The following is a 24,721-nucleotide window of genomic DNA, read 5'->3' as shown; positions in this document are numbered from 1 at the left end:
ATGTAACTTACATATAAATTACCTTCACACACATGTTTTCATATGAGCAAGAAACTGCTTTCAATGTAAAATAAAACAGCTTTTGCTAAACTCAGAAGGAGTCTAATCCTCCCAATTTATTATAATTAAATACATTTTTTTCAGAACACTAGGCATACACTCGCCATGGGGGTGGTTCTTGCTATCCAGAAACTTTTTTTTTCTTTAATGAATGACCGAACCCCTTTTCTACTCAATCCAGTGCTTTAGGAGGCAAAACTTGCCATCATACCTTTGTCGTAGCATCAGTTTCCATTTCTTTGCTCAACTTGGCTGATTTGCGCCTGTGGTGAAATTAGTATAAAATTTGCATGCACTAATTTTGATTTAATAAAAATGAAACTAACTAATATGTTAGTTTGCTGTTATGCATGTAAGCCATTACTGGCTCTAAACTATTCCTGACCAAATCAATAGCTTATTGACCTGTATATGAGGCCAATAAAGCAATCTTACCAATAACTGTCTGGGGCTAGATTATATAATGATTGGTATAGCTAATTGGGTGATGGTCACATTTGGCTGTGGCTTACAGGACTGCATGGGCTTCCTTGTGATCTGATTGGTGGCCCAAGGGCCAAACGATTGAATCAGCATGATTTGGCAAATCACTTTAGGTCCTATATTGGACAAATATCTGCTCTTTTGCTGTGATGTGAGATACGTTTACAGTTTCAGTGCAGACAATTTGGGTCATTATTGACTCCAGGGGGTGCAACTGCACTTAATAAATAGGGCAGTGTCAGGGCATGCAACCCAGTCCTTAAAGGGATGCTGTTATGGGAAAAAAAAACTTCAAAACGCATCAGTTAATAAAGCTGCTCTAACAGAATTCTGCACTGAATTCAATTTCTCAAAAGAGCAAACAGATGTGTTTATATTTAATTTTCATTTCACATTAGGCTATACATTAGGCTGTCATATTGTCAGTTTCCCAGCTGCCCCCAGTCATGTGACTTGTGCTCTGATGAACGTCAGTCACTCTTTACTGCTGTACTGCAAGTTGGAGTGATGTCACCTGTCCCTTCCCTCCCAGCAGCCTAACAAAAGAATAATGGGAAGGTAACCAGATAACAGCTCCTTAACACAAGAGCTGCCTGGTAGATCTAAGAACAACACTCAATAGCAAAATCCAGGTCCCATGACATGCAACACATTCAGTTACATTGAGTAGAAGGAACAATAGCCTGCCAGAAAGCAGTTCCATCCTAAAGTGCTGGCTCTTTCTGAAAGTTCATGACCAGGCAAAATGACCTGAGATGGCTGCCTACACACCAATATTACAACTAGAAATGAAATTTTACATGGTAGAGTGAATTATTTGCAGTGTAAATAGTGTAACTTAGAAATAAAAATCATGACAGAATCCCTTTAACACCTGCCTTAGGATTCCTGTGCCTTAGAATGAGCCTAATGCAGATCGTGTTCCATTGAAAGCGCAGTCCACAGTGCAAAGTCCTGCGGCAGAAAAATAGCCTATTGTGGACTTTTTTGTTATTGCGCTTTTCACTCTGTATTCAGTTATGAGGTCTAATATGTTCATGTGACTGGATTGTAAGTTTGCATTTTTATTTGGGTGTCTCTTTTATACATTAGGTCTAGTGGTTTTTTTTGTGGTGTTAATCAAAATATTAGACTATCAATGAGTTATTTATTAAATAAATAAACAAATAAATAGTGTAAACATATTGGTTAACTGTACAATGTGAAATAGATGAGTGCTTCTGAGTTAATACAAGCGCTTGAACAGCAAGTAAACTGTGCTTGGGTTTACCTGTAAGATACTTTAAGATACAAAGACACACAATCAGTCTGCTAGCAACCAGTAAACAATGTAGTTGTCCCTTTAGAAAGATTTAATTAAGAAATAATTTAAGAGCCGTTTACAAATTGCTTAGATTACTTCCTATTTCAGCATACTAAAATTTAACTTGATGGCTGCCATTGCCTTTAAGAATATTAATCAGAACAGTCCCTGGATCAACTTGTACTATGAGCTATCTTCCATAACCCTGTATTCCCTCACTTGCTAAAAAGCCATCCAACCCCTCCTTAAAGCTATCTAATGTATCAGCCTGTACAACTGATTCAGGGAGAGAATTCCACATCTTCACCGCTCTCACTGTAAAAAAACCCTTCCGAATATTTAGGCGGAACCTACTGGTAAATAAAGCATTAGAGAGATTATAATATGATCCCCTTATATATTTATACATAGTCATCATATCACCCCTTAAGCGCCTCTTTTCCAGGGTGAACATCCCCAATTTGGCCAGTCTTTCCTCATAAGATTTTCCATACCTTTTACCAGTTTAGTTGCCCTACATACATTCTGCTAAAGTGTTCATGGGCTAATTTATACATTACAGCTTGTGGAACTGAAATCTTTTTAAGAAGCAGCAGGAAGCAGAGTTGATAACTAATTAGGGCAAAAGTAATTGGCAAGTGCACTTCTTGGAGATTAATGCTCTGGCCTCTGCAGGACACTTGGTACCTTACAGTGTCACAGCAAATTAAGATAACCAGCGTTGCATGACATTGTGGGTTTTGCATTGGATTAAACAACTTTATTGATTGCCTCTCTGAAATGACATTGAATTGGTCAAGGTTATAATGTTCTTGCGAGCTTTGACAGCAAAAATGGACTATCAATACATTGCAGAAAAACACTGCAATTACAAAAAAGGCACACATTTAGACAATAATAATGATAATAATTGAAGATAAGATTTTGGATCTTTTTTGGACCTTTTTCCCTATTCTTCATTGCAAGAGTTTGAAATGATTTTCTGGTTTTGATATTTTTCTTCTTCGTAGTGGGGCTTGTTTTTAATGAGTTATTATCTATGTTAACAGACAGATTATGGTGTTTCCTGACATGCAGGTCTTTTTTATATTTTTCATAGTAAATATGGAAATGTGTAGAAAGAATTAACAGGTTTCAAGTAGACCCATGCTATTAGAAAGAGGGGGGCTTAAAATGTTGGTTCTGCATCCATTCTGTGGTTAGATAGGGCCCTGGGTGATGAACATATAAACCAATTATTTTCTGATGTTGACCAGCCACAGCTGCTTGAGAGTGCTACAACCTTCCAATGCCAAATCTGTTTGCTGTGTTGGTGGGATTTCAACAATTTATAAAGATAAACCACAGGACATTGTGTTTGTTGCTCACTGATATATCACAGATACTGAAAGGGATTGTTCAACTTTGAATTAACCTTTATTATAATGTAGAGAGGGATATTCTGAGATAATTTTCAATTGGTTTTCATTTTTTATTATTTGTGTTTTTTTTTAGTTATTTCGCTTTTTATTTAGCAGCTCTCCTGTCTGCAATTTCAGCAAACTGGTGGCTAGTGTCCAAATTACCCTAGCAACCATGCACTGATTTGAATAAGATGCTGGAATATGAATAGGAGAGGACCTGAAAAGAAAGATGAGTAATCAAAAGTAGCAGTAACAAAAAAATTGGAGCTTTACAGAGCCACACATTTTTTAAAAGTTGGAAAGTATCAAAAGAAGGCAAATAATTAAAAAAAACTATAAAAAATAAATAATTAGGACCAATTGAAAAGTTACTTAGAACTGGTCATTTTATAACATAACTTCTACTACCCTTTAAAGTTACCCCAGGTTTAACAGGTTGTTGGTACCACTCTGTTTCAGAAATATTGTTTAACCTTTGTGAGATCAGTCCTGTTTCAGAGGCTTCTTTTTTAATGGTCAGTAATTGTTATTGAATGGCAACACTAACATTTTACCAATCACTAGCCCTGCTGCTTAGTACTAACATGCCATCAAATAGAATTGTGCTCAAGGCAGTCGAAGACATTCTGATGATCTGACCCAAGTATCAGCTTTGTCAAATGTGTCCAATAATTAAAATAGTTCCTAACTATCAGGAAAATGTTCTAGATGGTTAAGTTTTTAAAAATCATGACAATGATGAAGGAATCCTTCAGAATTCCATAGTGGGATCCTTGAAAACTCAGCTCCCTAGTCAATGTTCTAAAAAGTCATGAGTCCTCACCTTTGAACCTTCACCCACAATTGTGCTCAAATCACATTCTTTCTCCTCTCTAGAGCACTGGTCATGTTTGGCCAGAGTTGCCAGTATGACAACACCCTAATGGGATTTCAACAAAGGAGCAGAATTCCTCCACCATACCTCTGTAATTATGAAGCCATTGCTTTGAACAACATACAGAGCTAGAAAGAATTGTAGGGTAATCCTTGTTATCCTCTGTTCTCAGACAGTATCCTGAGCTGGCATGGACCAAAGTCTCATTCTACAGAAAATATTAAAAATGGACACCTCAGTTCTTTACCATCTTCCGATACCAATCTAACATGGCCAATTATATCAAGCATGCCTCAAGACTACAGAGTACTTGATCGAGATACAGAGGTAAGCCTTAAGTGTCCATGAGGGTATGTATTGGACTGATAAACCCAAAAGCTGTAAACATGGTCCTCTGCCTCATTCCAAACGTCAGAGCTATATCATTGACAAAATATCCGTAAAAAACATGTCCTTTTCCATGTTTCCAGGTGAATGTTTAAGAAGCATTTCTAGTATTAAACGGATAATTGTGGCCAGTGAAAATAAAAAATCTTTTTATATTCTTTTTAACATAGGATGTTTTTAAGGCAAAAGAAATAAGCATGCAAAGTAAACAAAGATTCAAAAGATATTGTCAATATTAAGTTTCATTTCACCAGTACAGCCTGTAAAAATGATACTCAAGGCCAATGTTATGACAGACAAGGAAGGTAACAGATATATAAAGACTATTTTTCAAGGAAAAAATGTAATATCTATGAACAGAATATTGTTTAACATACAAAAGGTCATTTGTTTCATGTGTCTTCCCATGTTTTGTACTTTTGTTTCTACAGTTACGCTGTGTTTATACCAAATATATATAAATGTTTTTTTTTTATTTCAGTTGTTAAATGCATACTAATAGATATTGTATCCATTTTTTTGTACTTTGCACACAGCCTTGGAAGTCATATTTATAATAAGACCATCATAATAAGCACCCCTATTTCTCTGCACTAAGATCTGTGGCCTGTAAAAGTGGCTGCTATTCATCCTGATATATAAGTGTGGATAACTTTACCTAGTAGCCCCATGAGGGCTGGATATTCAGCTCAGCATTGTATCAAAGTAAAGATCATTAAGGTTTCAGAGACTGCAATATTAAATATTAATACCCTTCCTGGCAGAGAAGCCTGAACACTTTTGAATCGAATTGCTCACTATATGCTTTTTCAAAGTTTTTTTTAAAATCTGATTTTATAGACTTTAAGAATCTTGTGCAATGAAACAGAAGGTGTAGTAGAGAATTGTCGAAAAATATTGGGGCAAATTCACTAAGATGCGAAGTTGCGCCAGGCGCAACTTCGCCGCACTTCGCCGCACTTCGCCAGGCGTAGTTTCGCCAGGGCTCCGCAAATTCACTAAAATCCGAAGTTGCGCACAGGGGTAGCGTAAGGTTGCGGAGTTGCGCTAGCGTTGATTCGCTATATAAAGCGAAGTTGCGCTAGCGAAGGCTAATTTGCATACGGCGAGAAATTCAAATTTCAATGGAGGAACACGTATCTGCACTACAAATGCCTAGAAAACCTTCAAATCAGCAAATAAAAATTGTATTTTGCCCTACACATGTGCCCACTGTCTAGGTAAGTTGCCATGTGTCAGGGGGGAGGAAGGGGAGCCCCAAATATTTTTCGATCTTTTTCAGCCTATCAGCCATCATGTAGAAAACACGCCAGCGTTTTTTGGGACTTAGAAAAAAAATTGACTTTTTTTTAAACAATCCCTATCTACTCTATTGCGCTTCGCCAGGTCTGAGGTGGCGAAGGAAGTCTAGCGTAAAAGGTAGCGTTCAGTACACTGCGCAAGTTAGTGAATTTGCGTAGTTTCGTCGCTAGCGAAAATTCGCCTGGCGTAAGGTTGCGAAGTAACACTAGTGAAACTACGCCAGCGTTCGTTAGTGAATTTGCGCAATAGCGAAAATGCCAAACGCTAGCGAATTAACGCTAGCGTTCCGCGCTTCGCGGCTTAGTGAATTTGCCCCATTAAGTCAGCAATGGTACCCCAGAAAATATTAACTGATTTTTTCCTGTTAGGGTGCTTTATGGTTTTTTGATTACAGTCCAATGTATGCAACAAAGAGAAACTGATCATTTGGTTTTTTCTGACAAGTAAAATTAAGCTATGGTTGCATTCCCTATTTCTATTGCCAATAGTTACATAGTTACATAGTTACATAGTTAAATTGGGTTGAAAAAAGACAAAGTCCATTTGGAGGGGTTGAACTTGATGGACTTTGTCTTTTTTCAACCCAATTTAACTATATAACTATGTAACTATTGGCAATAGAAATAGGGAATGCAACCATAGCTTAATTTTACTTGTCAGAAAAAACCAAAGTAATGTTATGAAGGCACTTAATCTGAACAAAAATCACACTTTCCCTGAGTGGTTTAGTCACATCTTTCCATCAGCCATCAGTAATGTAACTAGTAATTCGACTAGTGGATTTAGAATTTTGAAAAACAGTAACTTGAGTGATCCAGTACTGTAAGAAAATGACAGTTTGGGATTTACCATTTCATCATTGAGCAGCTCCTTACAGTACTGAACTGTAAGGAGCTGTTTATTAACAAATAAAGAGGCAACATTCTGCATGAGAAGTGTTACAGTTTCTAGATCAAGAGCTTAACTGCATAGCAGAGTTGAAGTTGATGCTCACCTGGTCAACTAAAGCCTCATATACAGTACTGGCTTCTAACAAGTTTTGCAGCCATTGGTCAGCTGCAAATGCATACAAAGTATGTCCCATTTGTTTTAAGCATGGCACAACATATACACAAAAAGTGTGAGGTGGCAGTCCCTTCTTTAATGGCTTCTTCTTTGCTACCAATGTTTCCATCATAACTGCGCCCACACATTTTGAGGCCAAAACAAATTATAGTGCACACAAAGATTAAAACGGCAAAATTTTGCATTTATTCTGCGCAAACCGTTATTAAAATGTGCGTGGACAAGTTGAAAATGTGGGCACAGAATAATTTTTGCACATATAGCCAAGAAGGAATTAGAGGGAACAGTGTTCAGCACCCTTTGTCTATATGTACGGCCTTGGAAAACAAATGTTTAAAAAGTTTTCATCTTCTGAGTGGCTACCCAGTGGATAAATAAGGATAAAACAACAAACAATATGAAGAACAAATATACTAGCACTACTGTATTATGAATTTTATAATTTGCTTGAAAGGTCTGGCTCTGCAATAACAGTATTAATGCTGGATTTTAAAATAATCAGAAACTTGGGTGTGACTAGACACATCACACACTAATATTAAAAAGAGACCACCTACATATAACAGAGAAAGAGCCCCATACTTTTACAACAAAAGGTAACTGGTTAATTTTCAGGAAAACTATCCTTTTAAATTTATTTTGCAAATGTTTATTTGGAAATCTTTCTTTTTCTACATTTACTGAAGAATTTTTCAGAGTTGTTCTTGATGTCATGCAGGTCCCTAAATGATTTTCTCAGGTGTTTTAAGCAAGAAAGGATAAAAACATACGTGGGGCAAATTCACTAAGCGCAGAAGCGCCGAACGCTAGCGTCAATTCGCTAGCGTTGGGCATTTTCGTTACTTCGCAAATTCACTAACGAGCGCTGGCGTAGATTCGCTAGTGTTACTTCGCACCCTTACGCCTGCCGAATTTTCGCTGCGGATGTAACTACGCAAATTCACTAACGCGCGCAGTGTACTGAACGCTACCTTTTACGCTAGACTTCCTTCGCCACCTCAGACCAGGCGAAGCGCAATAGAGTAGATAGGGATTGCTTCAAAAAAAGTCAAAATTTTTTCTAAGTCCCAAAAAACGCTGGCGTGTTTTCTACATTATGGGTGATAGGCTGAAAAAGATCGAAATTTTTTTTAGGGCTCCCCTCCTTCCCCCCTACATTTTCTGACTCATGGCAACTTACCTATACAGTGGACACATGTGTAGGGCAAAATAAGATTTTTATTTGATGTTTTGAAGGTTTTCTAGGCATTTGTAGTGCAGATACGTATTCCTCCATTGAAATTTGAATTTGGAGCCGTATGCAAATTAACCTTCGCTAGCGTAACTTCGCTTCACTTAGCGAATCAACGCTAGCGCAACTTCGCAACCTTACGCTACCCCTGAGCGCAACTTTGGATTTTAGTGAATTTGCGAAGCGCTGGCGAAACTACGCCTGGCGAAGTGCGGCGAAGTGCGGTGAAGCGTGGCGAAGTTGCGCCTGGCGCAACTATGAATCTTAGTGAATTTGCCCCTTAGAGAACCCTCATGCACAAAATGTAGGGAAAAATATGTTGAAGAATTTTCATATCTTTATTTGAGGAAGGAATGTGTTATTGTAAAGATTTAGAATACGTTCAAAACCATGAACATTAGTAAGAAGCCATTTTTCAGTTGGCTCTGAATATTTGGAGGCATGATGGGAATATTGAGTGTACTGATGTATTTGCGGGTAATGTGTAACACACTTGTATGCCTGGACCAAGAATAGAAGCCATCTTTGCTGTAGTCTGGCAATTTTGGAAAAAATGGAGGGCACTATAGGGGGCCAGTGTTCGCTGCTGCCCTTTTAGCAAGATGGAACAATAGCCAACTGTAAAGGCAAATAGAGCTTTAGCAGAGTCTACAGCAAATAGACACCAGCTTGGGCACAGGTTAATAGAACAGGCTGATGGAATTAGACATTTAGACACAGAATTCCCACTCCTTGTGCCAAGGTTGTGCACTGAACCAGGACATGCATTTTACAAAATCTTTACTGAGATGCAGATGAAGTGCTTGATTTCAATTTGTATATTTATACAATGAGAAGTCAGTGGAAGAATAAGTAGGAGGGACACAGCAGAAGCAACTGTGTAACAGTATAGTAACAAGCATAGTAACAAGCAAGGTTTTTCAGCAGTGTCATCCTGTTGTGTCATCTCATTGAGCTCCAGGATGCCAAATATGAGCAATCACTGGAACAGAATGACTCAACAAATCAGTCGGCTAAATATACTTAAGTATTAAAAACAGAAGAAAGCAATAAAATAACACATTTCTTTCATCATCAACTAATCTAAACGTTAATACATATATAGAGAATAAATAAAGCACTCAAAGGGTAAAGGCTTGTTTTTTGTAAAAATGTTAATAACAATGTACCTTTTTCGATTTAATTTGGCAAGCTGAAAGACTTTGCAGTTAGACTAAATTAAGAAGCAAAGTTGATAAATCTCATTGCAGTCCCCTTAAAACGACTGACTTGCGAAAGAGACAGAACCTTGCACTGCAGTAAGGTTTGGCAACTTGATAACACATTTTATGATTTACTCTGCAGTTTCATTTATCCTGTGTTATTTCATGAGTTCAGAGAAAAGTGTTCACGTTACTATTTCACACAGAGATTACAATTCTGTCGCATTGCTAAACCTGAAAATGAAGAGGCACGCTACTTATTGTGTCCTTATCTAACTTAACTTCCATTTTACCAGTTCCCGTTGACTGACTTTTCGCTCATCTGATAGCTATGAAATCTCCTGTGGCAAAAGTAAAACGGCTACTAGAGGAAGCTTATTTTCATACATTTTTCTATCAGTAAATGCCTCTGCAGAATTGAAATAACTTAAAGCCATGTTCTCTTTTTATCATGTCAAATTGCTGCAGTAGTATCATAATGGCAATTCAGGCTATGTCCAGTGGTTTCTAGTAGCGTTTAAATTAGAGTGTGGGAGCAGCTTCCTGTTCCTACGCTGTTAAAAAGAAAAAAACAGTGGAAATCCATTACACATTGAACAAAAATGTTATTTTGTTCAAGTGTCAGCCTTTTAAATCATATGTAAAGTTAAATGGCCTCTATGTGTCACCTGTCAAGTTTTGTATTATTTTTTGATTTGTGCAGTGGTTCCTGTATCATCAGCCTGATGCACCAAAGAAGAAAAACGAGCAGTATTAGCAAAAAAAAAGGTCTATTATATACCTGGGACATGGGGAAAAATATAATCATGCTTTGTGTGGCTTAAAAGAATAGGGCACATGTACATCCACAAGTGCAGTTAGCAAAGTGCAATTTCGAGCACAATTACCATGTTTTTTTTTACCAGAATACAGCATCTTTTTCCATGAATTCCGGTTTCATTGTGGTCACAATAGTACAAAGCTCTTGAGGCAATTGTGCTGCATCTATCTGATCTGAAAAAACGAATGCAACACACTTTATCTCAGATCAGGCGCACTTGCTCCAAATATTTTCACAGTCTCTCTAGCATAATTTCCAGTGTACACTGACGTGATTTCAGGTGTTTGTTTTCAGCATTTCTGGTGTTCAGCATGCAAGTGACGTGTGGGTCATATTCCTATACAACTGAATTGTGCCGATTGACATAGGCTGCTGATGGAACCCTAGAGCTTCTGTTTGGTTTGGAGGTAGTGGTAGAGTCACGGTTCCCCTGCATCAATAGCTGCATCAGTGCTCAGTAGTGCAGTGATCTCAACTGCACTTGCAAATATTCATGAACCACAATGTCTAGTGCAGTGATGCTCAACAGGCAGACACTTTATTTATAAAAGCTAGCTTAAAGAGATGCATGATGTAATTGCCAGAACACCTACTTCCTCCTTATCAGCCCTGTTTCTCTATTGGCAACTTGAAAAGGGGGTACCTGGGACAAAAATATACAGAGTTAATGTGGCCATACATAAGCTGATTTTAGCTGCCGATTCGGGGCCTTTAGACCAATTCAGCAGCTTAATGTATGGGGCCATCCGACTGCCTCCCAGACTCAAACCTGTGCAAAAATCGTCCAGATGTCAATTGGGCAGGTTTGATTTTATCGCCAAATAGAGGACCGCATCAGCTAGACCTCGTCCTGTCTGCTGGTATGCCCGATTATTTGGCTTTAGGACTGAACAATTGGATTATCCCAATATCGCCCATATGGTGGGCCTATCATGGGAAGATTCGCTGGTCTGGCGACCTTGCTTGGAGCTCACAAAACCATTGTAAGGCAAACAAAAAATCAAAAACCAGAAGACACTTTTTCCACAGTTTTGTAATATCTTTCAAAGTTGTTTTAGGTTTATGGTAAAAAAAAAAAAAAAAAGTTGTATACATCAGCAACAGGGTGTGTAATTGTAGAACAATAATTACACTGTTTAAGAGTGCTGTAAGTCACTAGATCTTTTTTGTTTCAACGTCTTAAAATGTACAATGGGAAAATGCAAGCATTCCGTTGTAATTATACATCTCAAAAATGTCTTGCAATACTTAGAACAAGAAGGACTAAAGAGGCCCTGATTGCAGATTGAAAGCTGACTTGCTCCCCATGATAACTGAAGGAAACCATTGATTTAACATGTTTACAGAAAGAACTGTCTGTGGGGCTCAAGACTGGAGATGAAAATATTCTCTGTGTGCGTTGCCAGTTATAACAGTTTCAAAGAGAAGAAACATTTTTATAAACGTTTATAAGTTTGATGAATCTTGAAATGAAACCTTAGATTTGGTAAGATATATGCAATGCATGAGCTGGTCATGTTTAAATGTAAATCTTACAATGTTGGGTCACTAAATGGAGATAAATGAATATTACTTTTGCAGTTAGACTAGTCAAACACACTGCTGAAAACCCAAACAGCTATGCCTATACATGTCACTTGTCTGTTCTGACTGTTGGCATTGTTGAAATATAATTTTTTGGAATGTTTGGATTTTTGTTCCATTCTTTGGTACAGTACTTTTTAGGGATACCATGGATTTATTAAAGGAAAACTATACACCCAAAATGAATACTTAAGCAACAGATAGTTTATATCAAATTGAATGACATATTAAAGAATCTTACCAAACTGGAATATATATTTACATAAATATTGCCCTTTTACATCTCTTGCCTTGAACCACCATTTCGTGACTCTATCTGTGCTGCCTCAGAGATCACCTGACCAGAAATACTACAACACTAACTTTAACAGGAAGAAGTGTTGAAGCAAAAGGCAGAACTCTGTCCGTTAATTGGCTCATGTGACCTTACATGTGGTTTGTATGTGTGCACAGTGAATCTTACGATCTCAGGGGGCGGCCCTTATTTTTTAAAATGGCAATTTTCTATTTATGATTACCCAATGGCACATACTACTAAAAAAGTATATTATTATGATAATGGTTCATTTACATGAAGCAGGGTTTTACACATGAGCTGTTTTACTCAGTATCTTTTAATAGAGACCTACATTGTTTGGGGGGTATAGTTTTCCTTTAAATAAATTAGAGGGTCTATGATAGGAAACTTCTGTTTGTGACTTACTTGGGATACTAGTTCTTTTTGTACTTGCATTCCTCAAAAAGCTGATACAAGAGTTACCATTACTCGGAGAGCTCTCCGAATTTTAAGATTGCTGGTATATTCTTTACATTTTCCTAGCATTTCTAACTTTAGCAAATTTCCCCACTGATTTATCTCATCTGGAATTGTTCTCCAGCTTTTAACAATCAAAATCTGTTGTTTCCTATTACATAAATTTTGCAAAATCGTGTAAAACAAAATAAAAACGCATTGCATTCATTTTGTTGCAATACAAGTCTGCGGGGCAACTTTGCAAATTAGTCATACTTATACATAATAAATAGAATCTAATGCAGGAAAAGATTCAATATGGTAATGCTAAAAAACGTGTGTAAATCTTCCCCATAATTTTTCCATCATTATTAAATATTAAACCTCTTCGGGATCAGTTTAATGTTCTGGGATCAATTTAATGTTCCAATTACTGTAACTACAATGGGGAGTCAATTTGCTATGATGCCTTTATACATTGTGGACTGGGAAAATAGATATATTTGGAATGATAATGGGTTAGTTAAAAGTTGTTTTTTATGAACTGAAAAAAGTCATGTGGAATGGTGATATCTTTTCATTCATTGCATCATGTAAGAACCCAAATCCCTATAATCTTTGGACCTTGTCATGCATTGGTCAATACAATAAATATGAAAACATCCAAGAGAGTCTATGGAGTAGCTCCATCCTTCCTTTTTCATTTACAGTAGAAGACCAGCCATTAGACATATGTTTAAAGTCCACATTATATTAAAATGATTTAGGGATACAAATAGTCTATAAAGTGCACATGTGATCCCAATGCCCCTAGTTACACCACCATGTAAATTGTGTGTATGTGATTGTGTGAATAGTTTCACCCTTGTACGGGATGTGTGTGTGTGTGTAAAATGATATATACAGGTATGGGGTCTGTTAAACAGAAACCAAGTAACCAGATAATCCAAATTTTTAAAAAATGATTTTTTGTACTTGATCCAACCTAAGATATAATGAATCCTAATTAGCAGCAAAACCAGCTTATTGTGTGTATATAATGTTGAAATTATTTTTTTAGCAGACTTAAGGTATGAAGAGCCAAATTACAGAAAGATCTGTTATTTGGAAAACCCCAGGTCCCGAGCATTCTGGATAACAGGTCCCTTACCTAGCTCCTTAACCATCCAACATTAGAAGAGACCTCATTAATATGCTTAAACAAAAATATGTTAATAAAGAGGCTATTTCTGAATGAGTATTAAGTAGGTGCACTAGATTTCTGTCTATATTTTTGTTGTAAATTAACTTATATGGCAAGATTAATCAGCAGAGCTGGCAATAAAAGCAGCCGTTTGTTAATATAAAGATGGGTATGCTGTCCTCAGAATCCAGAGCACTGGATAGAATTTGATAAAGATATGAGAATATATATATATATATATTACATTTCTTTCTGAAGTTGCAAATCACATAATATTCTTTCCACTCAAAAAAATACAAGATATATTTTTTTATGTGCTTCAATGAGATAAAACATATGGCTAAAAATAAAAAGAAGTAAATAAAAGTACCAGCTAAAACCAGGGTAATAAGAGGTACATGCGCATCATTAAATTCAAGTTACTCTTTGAACCAAAACCCAGATCCCTAATGCATTCTGTGTCTTTTGTCATGCCTGATTAAATCTTTTTTTTTATTTTATTACAAATTGACTTAAAAGCCTCTAGCTTGAAATAATGTACAGAACTACATTAATCTAAAAGGCACTGTGCATTAATCCATTTTTTTAGCTCTCATAAAAATATGCCATCTAGGGTTATCGGCTAAATATACTCAGGTAAGAAATATGCAAGATTAAATGTACATTTACACTAGCATAGAATGTCTACAAACTAGTGTTGGCATTGTAACATAGTACAATGCGACATGAGAATGACCATGAAAATAGAAATAACCATGCGAATGAAAATAATTGCTGTGTATTTTGATTATAACTATGTGAATAAGATATGAGCTCCCTTCTTAATAAACATATTTATATGTCTATGAGTCTATTACCTTAACTCCTAATATTCCCTGTTCTCCTGCTAATGATTGAATAACTCAGTTGTTCCCTGGTCTCCTATTAATACTACTCCAGTTGTTCCCTGGTCTCCTGCTAATATCAGTACATCCATTTTACAACTAAGGAGCCATAATGAATGCACTTGATCACACTCACATTCATACATGGCCTGCCATGTCACATTTGTATCACACTTAACCAAACTAGCAGCCTTTTCTATTTGCATCAGGAGCTTTGCCTCCTCTTTGTCACTTACATTAGGGGGTCTATAGCATTGTACAAAAACCTAGTTTTTTTAAAATTGTTCTTGAGGACTTCACCACCTCAACTAACTTGGTCATTGGTACCTATGTGTACCAAGACTGCTGGTTCTTTCCCAGCCCCTCCCAATAATCTGTTTACTCGTTCCACCACATGCCGAACCCTAGCACCAGGCAAGCAGCAGACTGTTCGGCATGAAGGGTCCTTACGGCAGATTACCCTATCGACCTTTCTAATAATTGAATCCCCTATAACTAGAACGTGCCTTTTCTTCCTTGCACTCCCCCAACCACCCGTATTAGAGCCACTGCCTCCCAGGGTGCTCTGAGAGTCAGCCTGCTCCATACATGCCAGTTCAAAGCTGTCCTCCCCAGCATCTTCAGCCAAAATGGTGAATTTGCTGTTTTGGACAAGCTGCGGACTAGTCATAGTCATATCACAGCCACAGATATTCTTCATTAGAAATGTCTGTAGGAATACATTTTAATGGAGGGCACTAGTGTACGTATGGTTTGCTGTTTTGTTAGAACATCCCAAATACATATGACAGAAATTGGTGCCTCGTCTGCTGGGTACCCAAAAGCCCTCCATGATTGGTTCCACAAATTTACACTGATGCCGTTCCATTTGTGACCTGTGTTGCTCTTTAGGAGACGTATCTGCTTCTCTTGTAGTTAAGACCACTTGTGCACTATTATAGGATATATTTGCATTTACCTTTTCTTTATCAGGGGTTTCATGGCTTTCTTAATTCCTCATCATTCATTTCTTGAAGAAGCAGTCAAATATTATTTAGATATTACAATTCTTTTATTTTATAATATTTGTAAGAAAGGGCACATTTCTGTTTTCTTCTAAATGGTAGCGCAGACGATCAATATACAATTATGATGAATTTGCCTCTTGACTAATCTTTATTTCAGGTCTAAACTCTTGTCATATTCTGTCTGCACGGGTCCTTTCGAGCTCTATGGACCTTTTTTGCTTTCATTATCAGGATCTCCAAAACAAACCATCTTAAATTTCTCCATTTTAGCTTTGAGTAGATCAATTGCTCTAAATCCTGCTGGATCCTATTAACAGTAAAACAGGTTTTACCTCCCTTCATTTCTAAGCAGACAATTCAGTGGATTATGTCTTGCAACTGTTTTTTAAACTGTGCCTCTTATTGGAAATAGAACATAGAACCCTACTTTTGGTTTATATTGTGTCACTAGCATGTTTATGTAGGGTTTGTATTGCCTCTCCTTCCAAGTTTTCAGATTGAGGGTATTTTCTGATTTTGGGGTGGATTGGCAGACGGTTTGTAATTTTTCAAACTGTCTCTCTTGTGATCTTCAGATTCCTTTTTCTTATTTTTATACTTTCCAAATTTTTTATACTCAGTTTCTATTTTTACATTTGATGTGTATCAAAAGCCGCAACATATTTAATATTAGCTTTCTAATTTAAATGCACAGTTTTTAATTATCTAAGCAGCCACTTTCATCATACTTATAACAGGATTGTTTGATTAAATGTAAATGTATTCCTCTCTAATTTAATCAGTTAGGAGTAATATTGTCCCTGCTGTTTACTTTTTTTTATTTCCCCCCTCCCTCCTGACCTTTATGGTTTGAACCTCTACTCCAGAACAGAATAAAGTTCCAGGTTCTAGATCCCCAGTACCCCAATATTTATGCCATGATGTCTTCATTTGGGCACATTTTCCTGTCAGGAATCAGTTTTGTCAGACTAATGATCTAGGATCTTGTCTCGAATGTTTTGTCTCCTCTACCAATAAAGGATAATTTCTGTAATTCTTCAAACTGTCGTCTCCACCACAGGCATAATCTACTTGTAAGTCTTCATTTCTATGGTATTTGCAAATATGAACATTTGTAAGTCTTCATTTCTATGGTATTTGCAAATATGAACATTGCTGCGTTTACCATCCCATGTGTTTATAAAGTTTTAAAGCTTCTGGAGCTCTATATATTGAACAAGCCCAAATTCAGGGTAAATTCCATCTGTAGAATAAAGACCACCAAGGTCCAGGGCATGTGCCCGTGTTAATTTCACTGTACATTGAGCTTGATTGGTGTATTACATAGTAAGTTACACAGTAAGTTAGGTTGAAAAAAGACACACGTCCATCAAGTTCAACCTTTTAGTTTTTTTTTTAATCTGCCTAACTGCTAGTTTTTCCAGAGGAAGGCAAAAATCCATCTGAATCCTCTCCAATTTCCAAGGTGGAAAAAATCCTTCATGACTCAAAAATGGCAATCAAACTAGTTCCTGGATCAACTTGTACTATGAGCTATCTCCCATAACCCTGTATTCCCTCACTTGCTAAAAAGTCATCCAACCCCTTCTTAAAGCTATCTAATGTATCAGCCTGTACAACTGATTCAGGGAGAGAATTCGACATCTTCACAGCTCTCACTGCAAAAAAATCCCTTCCGAATATTTAGGCGGAACCTCTTTTCTTCTAATTGGAATGGATGACCTTGTGTCAGCTGGAAAGACCTACTGGTAAATAAAGCATTAGAGAGATTATTATTTATGAGTCTTTCCTCATAGCTAAGATTTTCCATACCTTTTACCAGCTTCGTTGCCCTTCTCTGTACCCTCTCTAATACAATAATGTCCTGTTTGAGTGATGGGGACCAAAACTATACGGCATATTCTAGATGGGGCCTTACCAGTGCTCTATAAAGTGGAATCTATGCCCCTTTTAATATAGCTCAAGACCTTATTTGCCCTTGATGCTGCTGACTGACATTGCTTGCTACAGCCAAGTTTATCATCTACAAGGACTCCAACGTCCTTTTCCATAATGGATTTGCCTAGTGCAGTCCCATTAAGGGTATAAGTAGCTTGGATATTTTTACATCCCAGGTGCATGACTTTACATTTATCAACATTGAATCTCATTTGCCACTTTGTTGCCCAGATTGCCAGTTTGTCAAGATCCTGTTGCACAAGGATGCCACATCCTGGATGGAATTTATTGGACTGGATAGTTTTGTGTCATCTGCAAACACTGATACATTACTTACTATACCCTCCCCTAAGTCATTAATGAACAAGTTAAATAAAATACCGAGCCCTGTGGGACCCCACTAAGAACCTTACGCCAAGCAGAGAATATACCATTAACAACCACCCTCTGTACCTGATCCTGTAGCCAGTTTCCTATCCATGTGCCAATGGCTTCATTAAGCCCAACAGACCTTAGTTTAGAAAACAGTCATTTGTGGGGCACGATATCAAACGCTTTGGCAAAATCCAAAAATCTACTGCCCTCCCACTGTCCAGTATCTTACTTACCTCATCATAAAAAGCAATCAAATTTGTCTGACATGACCTATCCTTCATTAAGCCATGCTGATTGCTGCTCATAATGCCATTCACTAGGACAACATTTTGAATGTGATCCCTTAACAAGCCTTCAAATAATTTGCCTACCACCGAAGTCAAATTTACTGGCCTATAATTGCCAGGCTGAGATATTAATCCCTTTTTAAATATTGGAATGACATCAGCTTTTCTCCAATCCATAGGTATCATACCAAATGAAAGCGATCTGAGAAAATCTGAAATAGGTGCTGGTCTAAAACTGAACTAAGCTCTCTTAGAACCCGGGGGTGTATTGGTGTTAATCATTTGTTCCTAATTAATTAAATTCCATTTGGGTCCTTCCTTTGATCAACAACCTCAGATATGGAAGTATCTGTATTTTCCAAAGCAGTTTCCAAACCTTCTTTGCTGGAAACGGTTAAATGCAGTGGAAGATTAGAACTACACCAAGGGGGTTGTTTATCAAAGGTTGAGTTTGTGCGGTTATTTATACCTCAAATAAATTCAGAACTCAAATGTTTTCAATTTATGAAAAAACTGGAATGTAAAAAATTCGAATCTGTGAATTTGGGGTGAAAACCCAGAATACTCAAATTAATCACTCAAATTAATCAAGTTTTCAACAAAACACACTGAAAAAAAACCCAAACATTATGAAGGCTACAAACATCTTCAAATGGGACAAGGGACCTCTGCCATTCATTTCTATATGACCTTGATAGGTTTTAACTGGAGTATTTTCGCATACAAGCTATTTCCAGCTTCCAGCTATTATAAATCTTGAAAAATGTGAATTTTTTTAGAGTTTTTACAGAGAAATACCCTTGAAAACTAGGGTAAAATGCAACTTGACCGTAATAAATAACCCCCCAAATGTCAACGTCACTTTATAGTGATAAAGAAACATTCTTATCAATACCTAGGGATTTTGACATGCTCTCTGTACTAATATGTGCTTGCTGGACTGGAGCTACGCATCCTTCAGTAGGCTGGAGTTCTGTTCTTATCAGGAAGAAGCCAGAAGGCTTGGTGACTTAGCAATGGTCATCTCTACTATCCTGTTTGGGGACATGCAGCAGCCATGTAAGATGATCTTGTAGACATATTCGAAAAGAAATATATGGATTGATGTGTCACTTGATGTGTTTTTTTATGCTTATAGCATGAGAGTCATCATCTTGCTATGTAGCTGGGTCCTTTGGTGTTGAGGCTCCATTGGGTGCCTTGGTTCTTTTTAGCTTTGCCCTCAAACAGGGCATTATATACCATGGTCCCTTGTCAGATCCCTGAACTATTGTTACCAACCCACAACACAGGTATTGACTGGCATCCTGCAGTGCAAATTGCTGAATGCCATCAGCTCTACTGAACATCCTGAACTAATCACCAGTAGAATCCAAGGAGATGGGTGGTGAGTGAGATTTTTGGGAAGATTGTAATTAAACCAATGCAAAATAAAACATTTAAACCATTTTCTTTCCTATTTTAGAAGTTTTTTTTTATAGTTTATAAGTTTATAGTTACCTAAAACTGGCAAGCTTTTTATTTTTTCAAAAAACATAGTTGTGGGAAAAAAGACAAACAATCCAAAAAAGTGCGTTTTTTTACATTGTATAACCTGAACCTCGCAGGACAGAACTTACAATTCCCCTTTAAATGTTTTTTTTCTTTCAGTTTAATCTAGCATTTTATGATTCAGCTTCAATAAAAACAATTTGCACTTTATGTTTTTGTGTACTTTTTCCAGTGCTGTCCTAAGGGACAAGTGTCTTTTCTTGTTTAATCATGAAATAGATCTGATGCCTGTTTGAAAGCAAGAAAGCATGCACTGGTTTACAACATAGTATAATGTTTTTTTGTGTCACATACACCAGTGTGTAAGTTATTGCGTTTTTTTTGCTGTTTATACACAACGAGGATATTGTAGCTCAATATTACATGCAGAACATGTAACTGTAACTGTGTTTTTTTTTTTTTAAATCATTAGGACAAGATTACATCTAAATTTAACTTGGATTATTGTGCCAGATGTTCTCTCCTGGATTAAATCAGTCAGACAGATCTGATTTCTGTACAGTGACAAATATGTCTTTTGTAAACTCTGATATTTTATTGCATTACACTGAATGAAAAACATGTTGTAAGATGCCTTCTTCTTCATTGTGTCTATTGGTGATGGATGCTTGAGGAAAAGAAATGCAAATCATACAATAAAGGAAAAGGAGACTTTACAGAAAAATCTTCTTTTATAGCATCTATTTTCTGCGTTCTGTACTGTAAACTGCCCACCTAATTTTACCTCCAAAAACTGGGAAAGCTTATTGACTTGAGTATAAGCCGAGTATAAGCCTAGGGTGAGAAATGCAGCAGCTTCTGGTAAGTTTCAGTCAAAAAATTGAGGGTTTCTGCTCTCATTGGAGGTGCCGGTGTCTCGTTTTTGGACGCCGACGACCATTCTTGGGTGCCGGCGACTATTCTTGGAGACTATTCTTGGATGCCGGCGACTATTCTTAGACGCCGGCAACTATTCTTAGACGCCGGCGACCGTTTTTGCACTTGACCCGAGTATAAGCCGAGGTAGAGTTTTTCAGCATATTTTGGGGGCTGAAAAACTCGGCTTATACTCGAGTATATACGGTACATTATATTACACAAGTCCAGGGAACCTTAATACATAAAATAGAGTTGTTATAATGCCCTGCCCATGATCCCACTGTATAGTTTATGTTCCATATGTCAGAAAATGGAGGGGGGGAACCTGGTTAACCAAAACAAAAAAAATTTTACGGACCTTTGCAGGCTATCACTGTGAAAAAAGGAAAAGACGCCAGCATTTTTTGGGACTTTTATTTGGGAATAATTTTGCACTTAAAATTGAGGAAGTCCTATGCACTCCAATGCACTTCGCCTGGTTTGAGCTGGCGAAGACAAGCCTGGCAAATGAGGTAACCTTCAGTAAAATCGTCATCTTAGTGAATTTGCGCAGTTACGTCCATTTGCCAAACCGAAAATTCGCCTGGCGTTAGAGTGCGAAGCAACGCTACCTTATATCTCCTTTGCTAGTGAAGTGACACGTGTGCCCATTAGGGAATCTGTGAAGTACCGAAATGACATTAGCTGGCGAATTTTCGATAGCCTTAGTCACTTCGCCCTTTAGGGAATCTGCCCCATTAAATTTTGCATTTTGACAAAGTTGTGGGCCTGGAAAAAGCAAAAGTGGAACATATAATTATATTTGACAGCCTCTCATGATAGCATGCCAACAATATTTAGATTATATCCCAGCATATATTTGCAGCCACTGTACTAAGAAAGTTACAAATATGTAGTTAAGATGTGTATTCATGCCCTTTACTCTAGTGTTTCTGACAGATCATCACCCTTTATTACACGGTGTGGCTAGTCAGCAATAGAACTGTTTACATGGACAACTCTGGTTATTGGTTTATTGGCTTACAGGTTTAGTTATAGGAGAGCAATAAGTCCAAGACATGCAGCTGTTTTTAGTACGACGGTCCTCCCACCAGTCCGCATCTTAAAAAAATGAAACAGACATCCGCTATGAAATGTCGTACATGAGATGTAAAACGCATAGTTTAGTTCTGGTACCAGACTTGAAATACAGGTAAGCTGGACTTGCGATGGATCACCATATTCATGTTTATTCAGATGAAGAGAAATACTGTTCGCTGGAAAAAGTAAGGAGGAAGCAGGAATTTCCTAGTTGTTTTGTGTCCGTACTATGCTGTATTACAGTATGCTGCTTTTTTGCACGTAGCTTATGCTGATATTTAAATAAACTGTACAGCTGAGGGTTTATACATTGGACAGCACATATAGAAGATGATTCTGGTGACTATTCTGGTGATTAATTGATGCACGGGACTATATAGAGACACTTAGTTGGCACACCATTATTCTGCTGTAAATGCTTTTTAGATATAGTTACATGCTTTTAGATTCATTTGTGCCCGCTACAGACATTCCATTTATTTCACTCTATTCAACTATAGCAATGGATCAGTGACACTGGAAATGTGCTCAAGTACATTGTGTTATCTCATATAATGAGAGCTATTGGTGTATGAATGATTATTTAAATAGTAGAAACCCTTGTCACTTGTGTGTGTGTATAGTGCCTACTTTACTTATTGTGCTCGCATTCATTTCTTATCATACACAATAAATACTATTATCGTGTTATTATCCCCCTTCCCGCTGCCAAAAATTTGATGGTATAGATGGCTCAGGATAAATACACAGGACCTGATAAAGCTGTTTTAGCACATACTGTATGTCTACTCATTTGATCTAATCTAATATTTTAGTCTATTTTATGACAATCAGGAGAGTATTAAAGGAGAAGTAAAGCTTACCTAAAAAAGGAGGCTAGAAATGTTGTACATTATGTTTTAAGCTTATATACGAGCCCAAGGCAACCACATCCCTTTATCAGTAAAGATCTGTGTCTCCAAAGATGCCCCAGTAGCTCCCCATCCTATTTTCTGCTGATTCACTGCACATGTTCTGTGCTGCTGTCACTTACTGAGCTTAGGGACCCACATACAATATACAGTACTCCTAGAATATAAATGTCCCAATATAAGGCTGATTATTGAAACAATGTAGCAGAATGAGATCTCGGGTCTGTTAATCATCCGGCTTCTGTTCCTTTGTTTCAGTAGTTAGAGCTAGTCATGTATAGAATGAAAACAACCAGATAGATACTGTTTGCAGTAGCAAATACCATCAATCACATTAACTTTAAAGCCATTTTACACGAATAATTACTGTAATTACTTAAACTGGTCATACACTAATAGAACTGCTCCTTTGTTGGGGTCTCCAGATAAGCAGATCTTTGCCTTATTTAGCCACCCATATGGTAGATCAATCTATTGAGGACTGTAATGAGATGCTAATGCAGTCCTTACTGGTGGTTACTGCCTGGCACACTCCCACTCCTGGGCCTGCCTTGACCCACAAATGAGCATTAAATTGTATTTTCTTCCACTGAGGGATCTTAATGTAATGTATAATGAATTTGATTAGTGTGTGCCTTTGTTGTGGGATCAGATGTTGGGGATTGTTTTGGGATGTTCATAATGAAAAATAAAGTATGTAGATGAACCTGCACTTATGTCCTTCAGAGTAATGGAACATTCCAGTGTGCTGAAATACTGTACTGAAACAATGACAGAACTGAAAATAATGTAACATTAAATGCTTTAATCTAGGAATGTGTTATTCCTCTTTTTATTCCAGACTGGCCCTCCAGAGGCTGAAGAGGAGCTGACGGATACAGAAGATAATGAGGAAGAAGATTTAGGTGTCATGGATGATCAACGCAGTGTAATCCTTCACCTTATCTCCCAGCTCAAGCTTGGCATGGATCTTACCAAGGTATGCAAAGAAGATTTGCCTTTTTTCCACTTATTTGCTGCAGCTATTTTGTCTGTAACCAAGCAATTAGATAATACTATGCCCATTGTAACATGATTAACACATTCTTAGACAAAATCTTATCTGGGGCAGCAAGTGCAGGTGGCAGGTGGATCTAGGTTCTTGAAAAGCCACGGTGGGATTCTAGAGTGAAAGCATATTTAGAATTATCTGAACAAAGGATGCCGTCAGTTTTGGGTCTAAATGCCTGTATAAATGACTTCATTAAGAGTGACATGGGATAACTGTGTTATCCTGCCTCCTCTCAGTTTATTTTGCTTATATAGTGGGAAGTCATCAAAAACAGAGACACAACCAACATGTTCTGGATAAAAAAATGAATCATCACGGTGTGGAGTGAAATCAAAATTCCTTTTAATCATACAAATGGCCTTTTGATTTTGGCAGTTCATTTAGAACAACTTGGGAGTCCATTTTCATTAAATCATACTACATACATATTGCAGTGTAACTAAGCAGCCCATTTCAGTGCTGGAGAATTTTTTTGTGCATGAGGGTTACAAAGTTGTTGCATTTCCCACTCATGACATTCATGACACTGATTGAAAAACATGTTTCTATTTTTGCAGATGATACTAAATTGTGCAGAACTATAGGTTCCATGCAGGATGCTTCCACTTTGCAGAGTGATTTGTCTAAGTTTGAAAATTGGGCAGCAAACTGGAAAATGAGGTTCAATGTTGATAAATGCAAGGTTATGCACTTTGGCAAACTTAACTGAGAAGGATCTAGGGTTTTTTTGTAGATAACAAGTTGTCTAATTCTGGGCAGTGTCATTCTGTAGCTACTAAAGCAAATAAAGTTCTGTCTTGTATAAAAAAGGGCATTAACTCAAGGGATGAAAACATAATTATGCCTCTTTATAGGTCCCTGGTGAGGCCTCATCTGGAGTATGCAGTGCAGTTTTGGACTCCAGTCCTTAAGAGGGATAGAAATGAGCTGGAGAGAGTGCAGAGACGTGCAACTGAACTGGTTAGAGGGACGGAAGACTTAAATTATGAGGGTAGACTGTTAAGGTTGGGGTTGTTTTCTCTGGAAAAAAAGGCACTTGCGAGGGGACTTGATTACACTGTACAAGTACATTAGAGGACATTATAGACAAATAGTACCAGAGGCCACCCCTTCAGACTAGAAGGAAAGAATTTTAATTTGAAGCAACGT

General features: G+C 37.4%; 1 protein-coding gene across 1 annotated transcript in view; it reads left to right on the top strand.

Moving 5' to 3' along the window:
* Nucleotides 1–24,721, top strand: part of osbpl10.L (oxysterol binding protein like 10 L homeolog) — a 193,081-nt gene that overhangs the window by 143,665 nt on the left and 24,695 nt on the right. The window contains exons 6-7 of the mRNA XM_018267474.2: nt 4,296–4,450; nt 23,363–23,500. Of these exons, the coding sequence (XP_018122963.1) occupies nt 4,296–4,450; nt 23,363–23,500 (293 nt within the window). The remainder of the gene's footprint in view (nt 1–4,295; nt 4,451–23,362; nt 23,501–24,721) is intronic.

This window comes from Xenopus laevis, chromosome 6L (genome assembly GCF_017654675.1).
Source record: "Xenopus laevis strain J_2021 chromosome 6L, Xenopus_laevis_v10.1, whole genome shotgun sequence".
Classification (NCBI taxonomy): domain Eukaryota; kingdom Metazoa; phylum Chordata; class Amphibia; order Anura; family Pipidae; genus Xenopus; species Xenopus laevis.
Note: the sequence above shows the minus strand (reverse complement) of the source record. Positions and strands in the feature narration are given on the sequence as shown.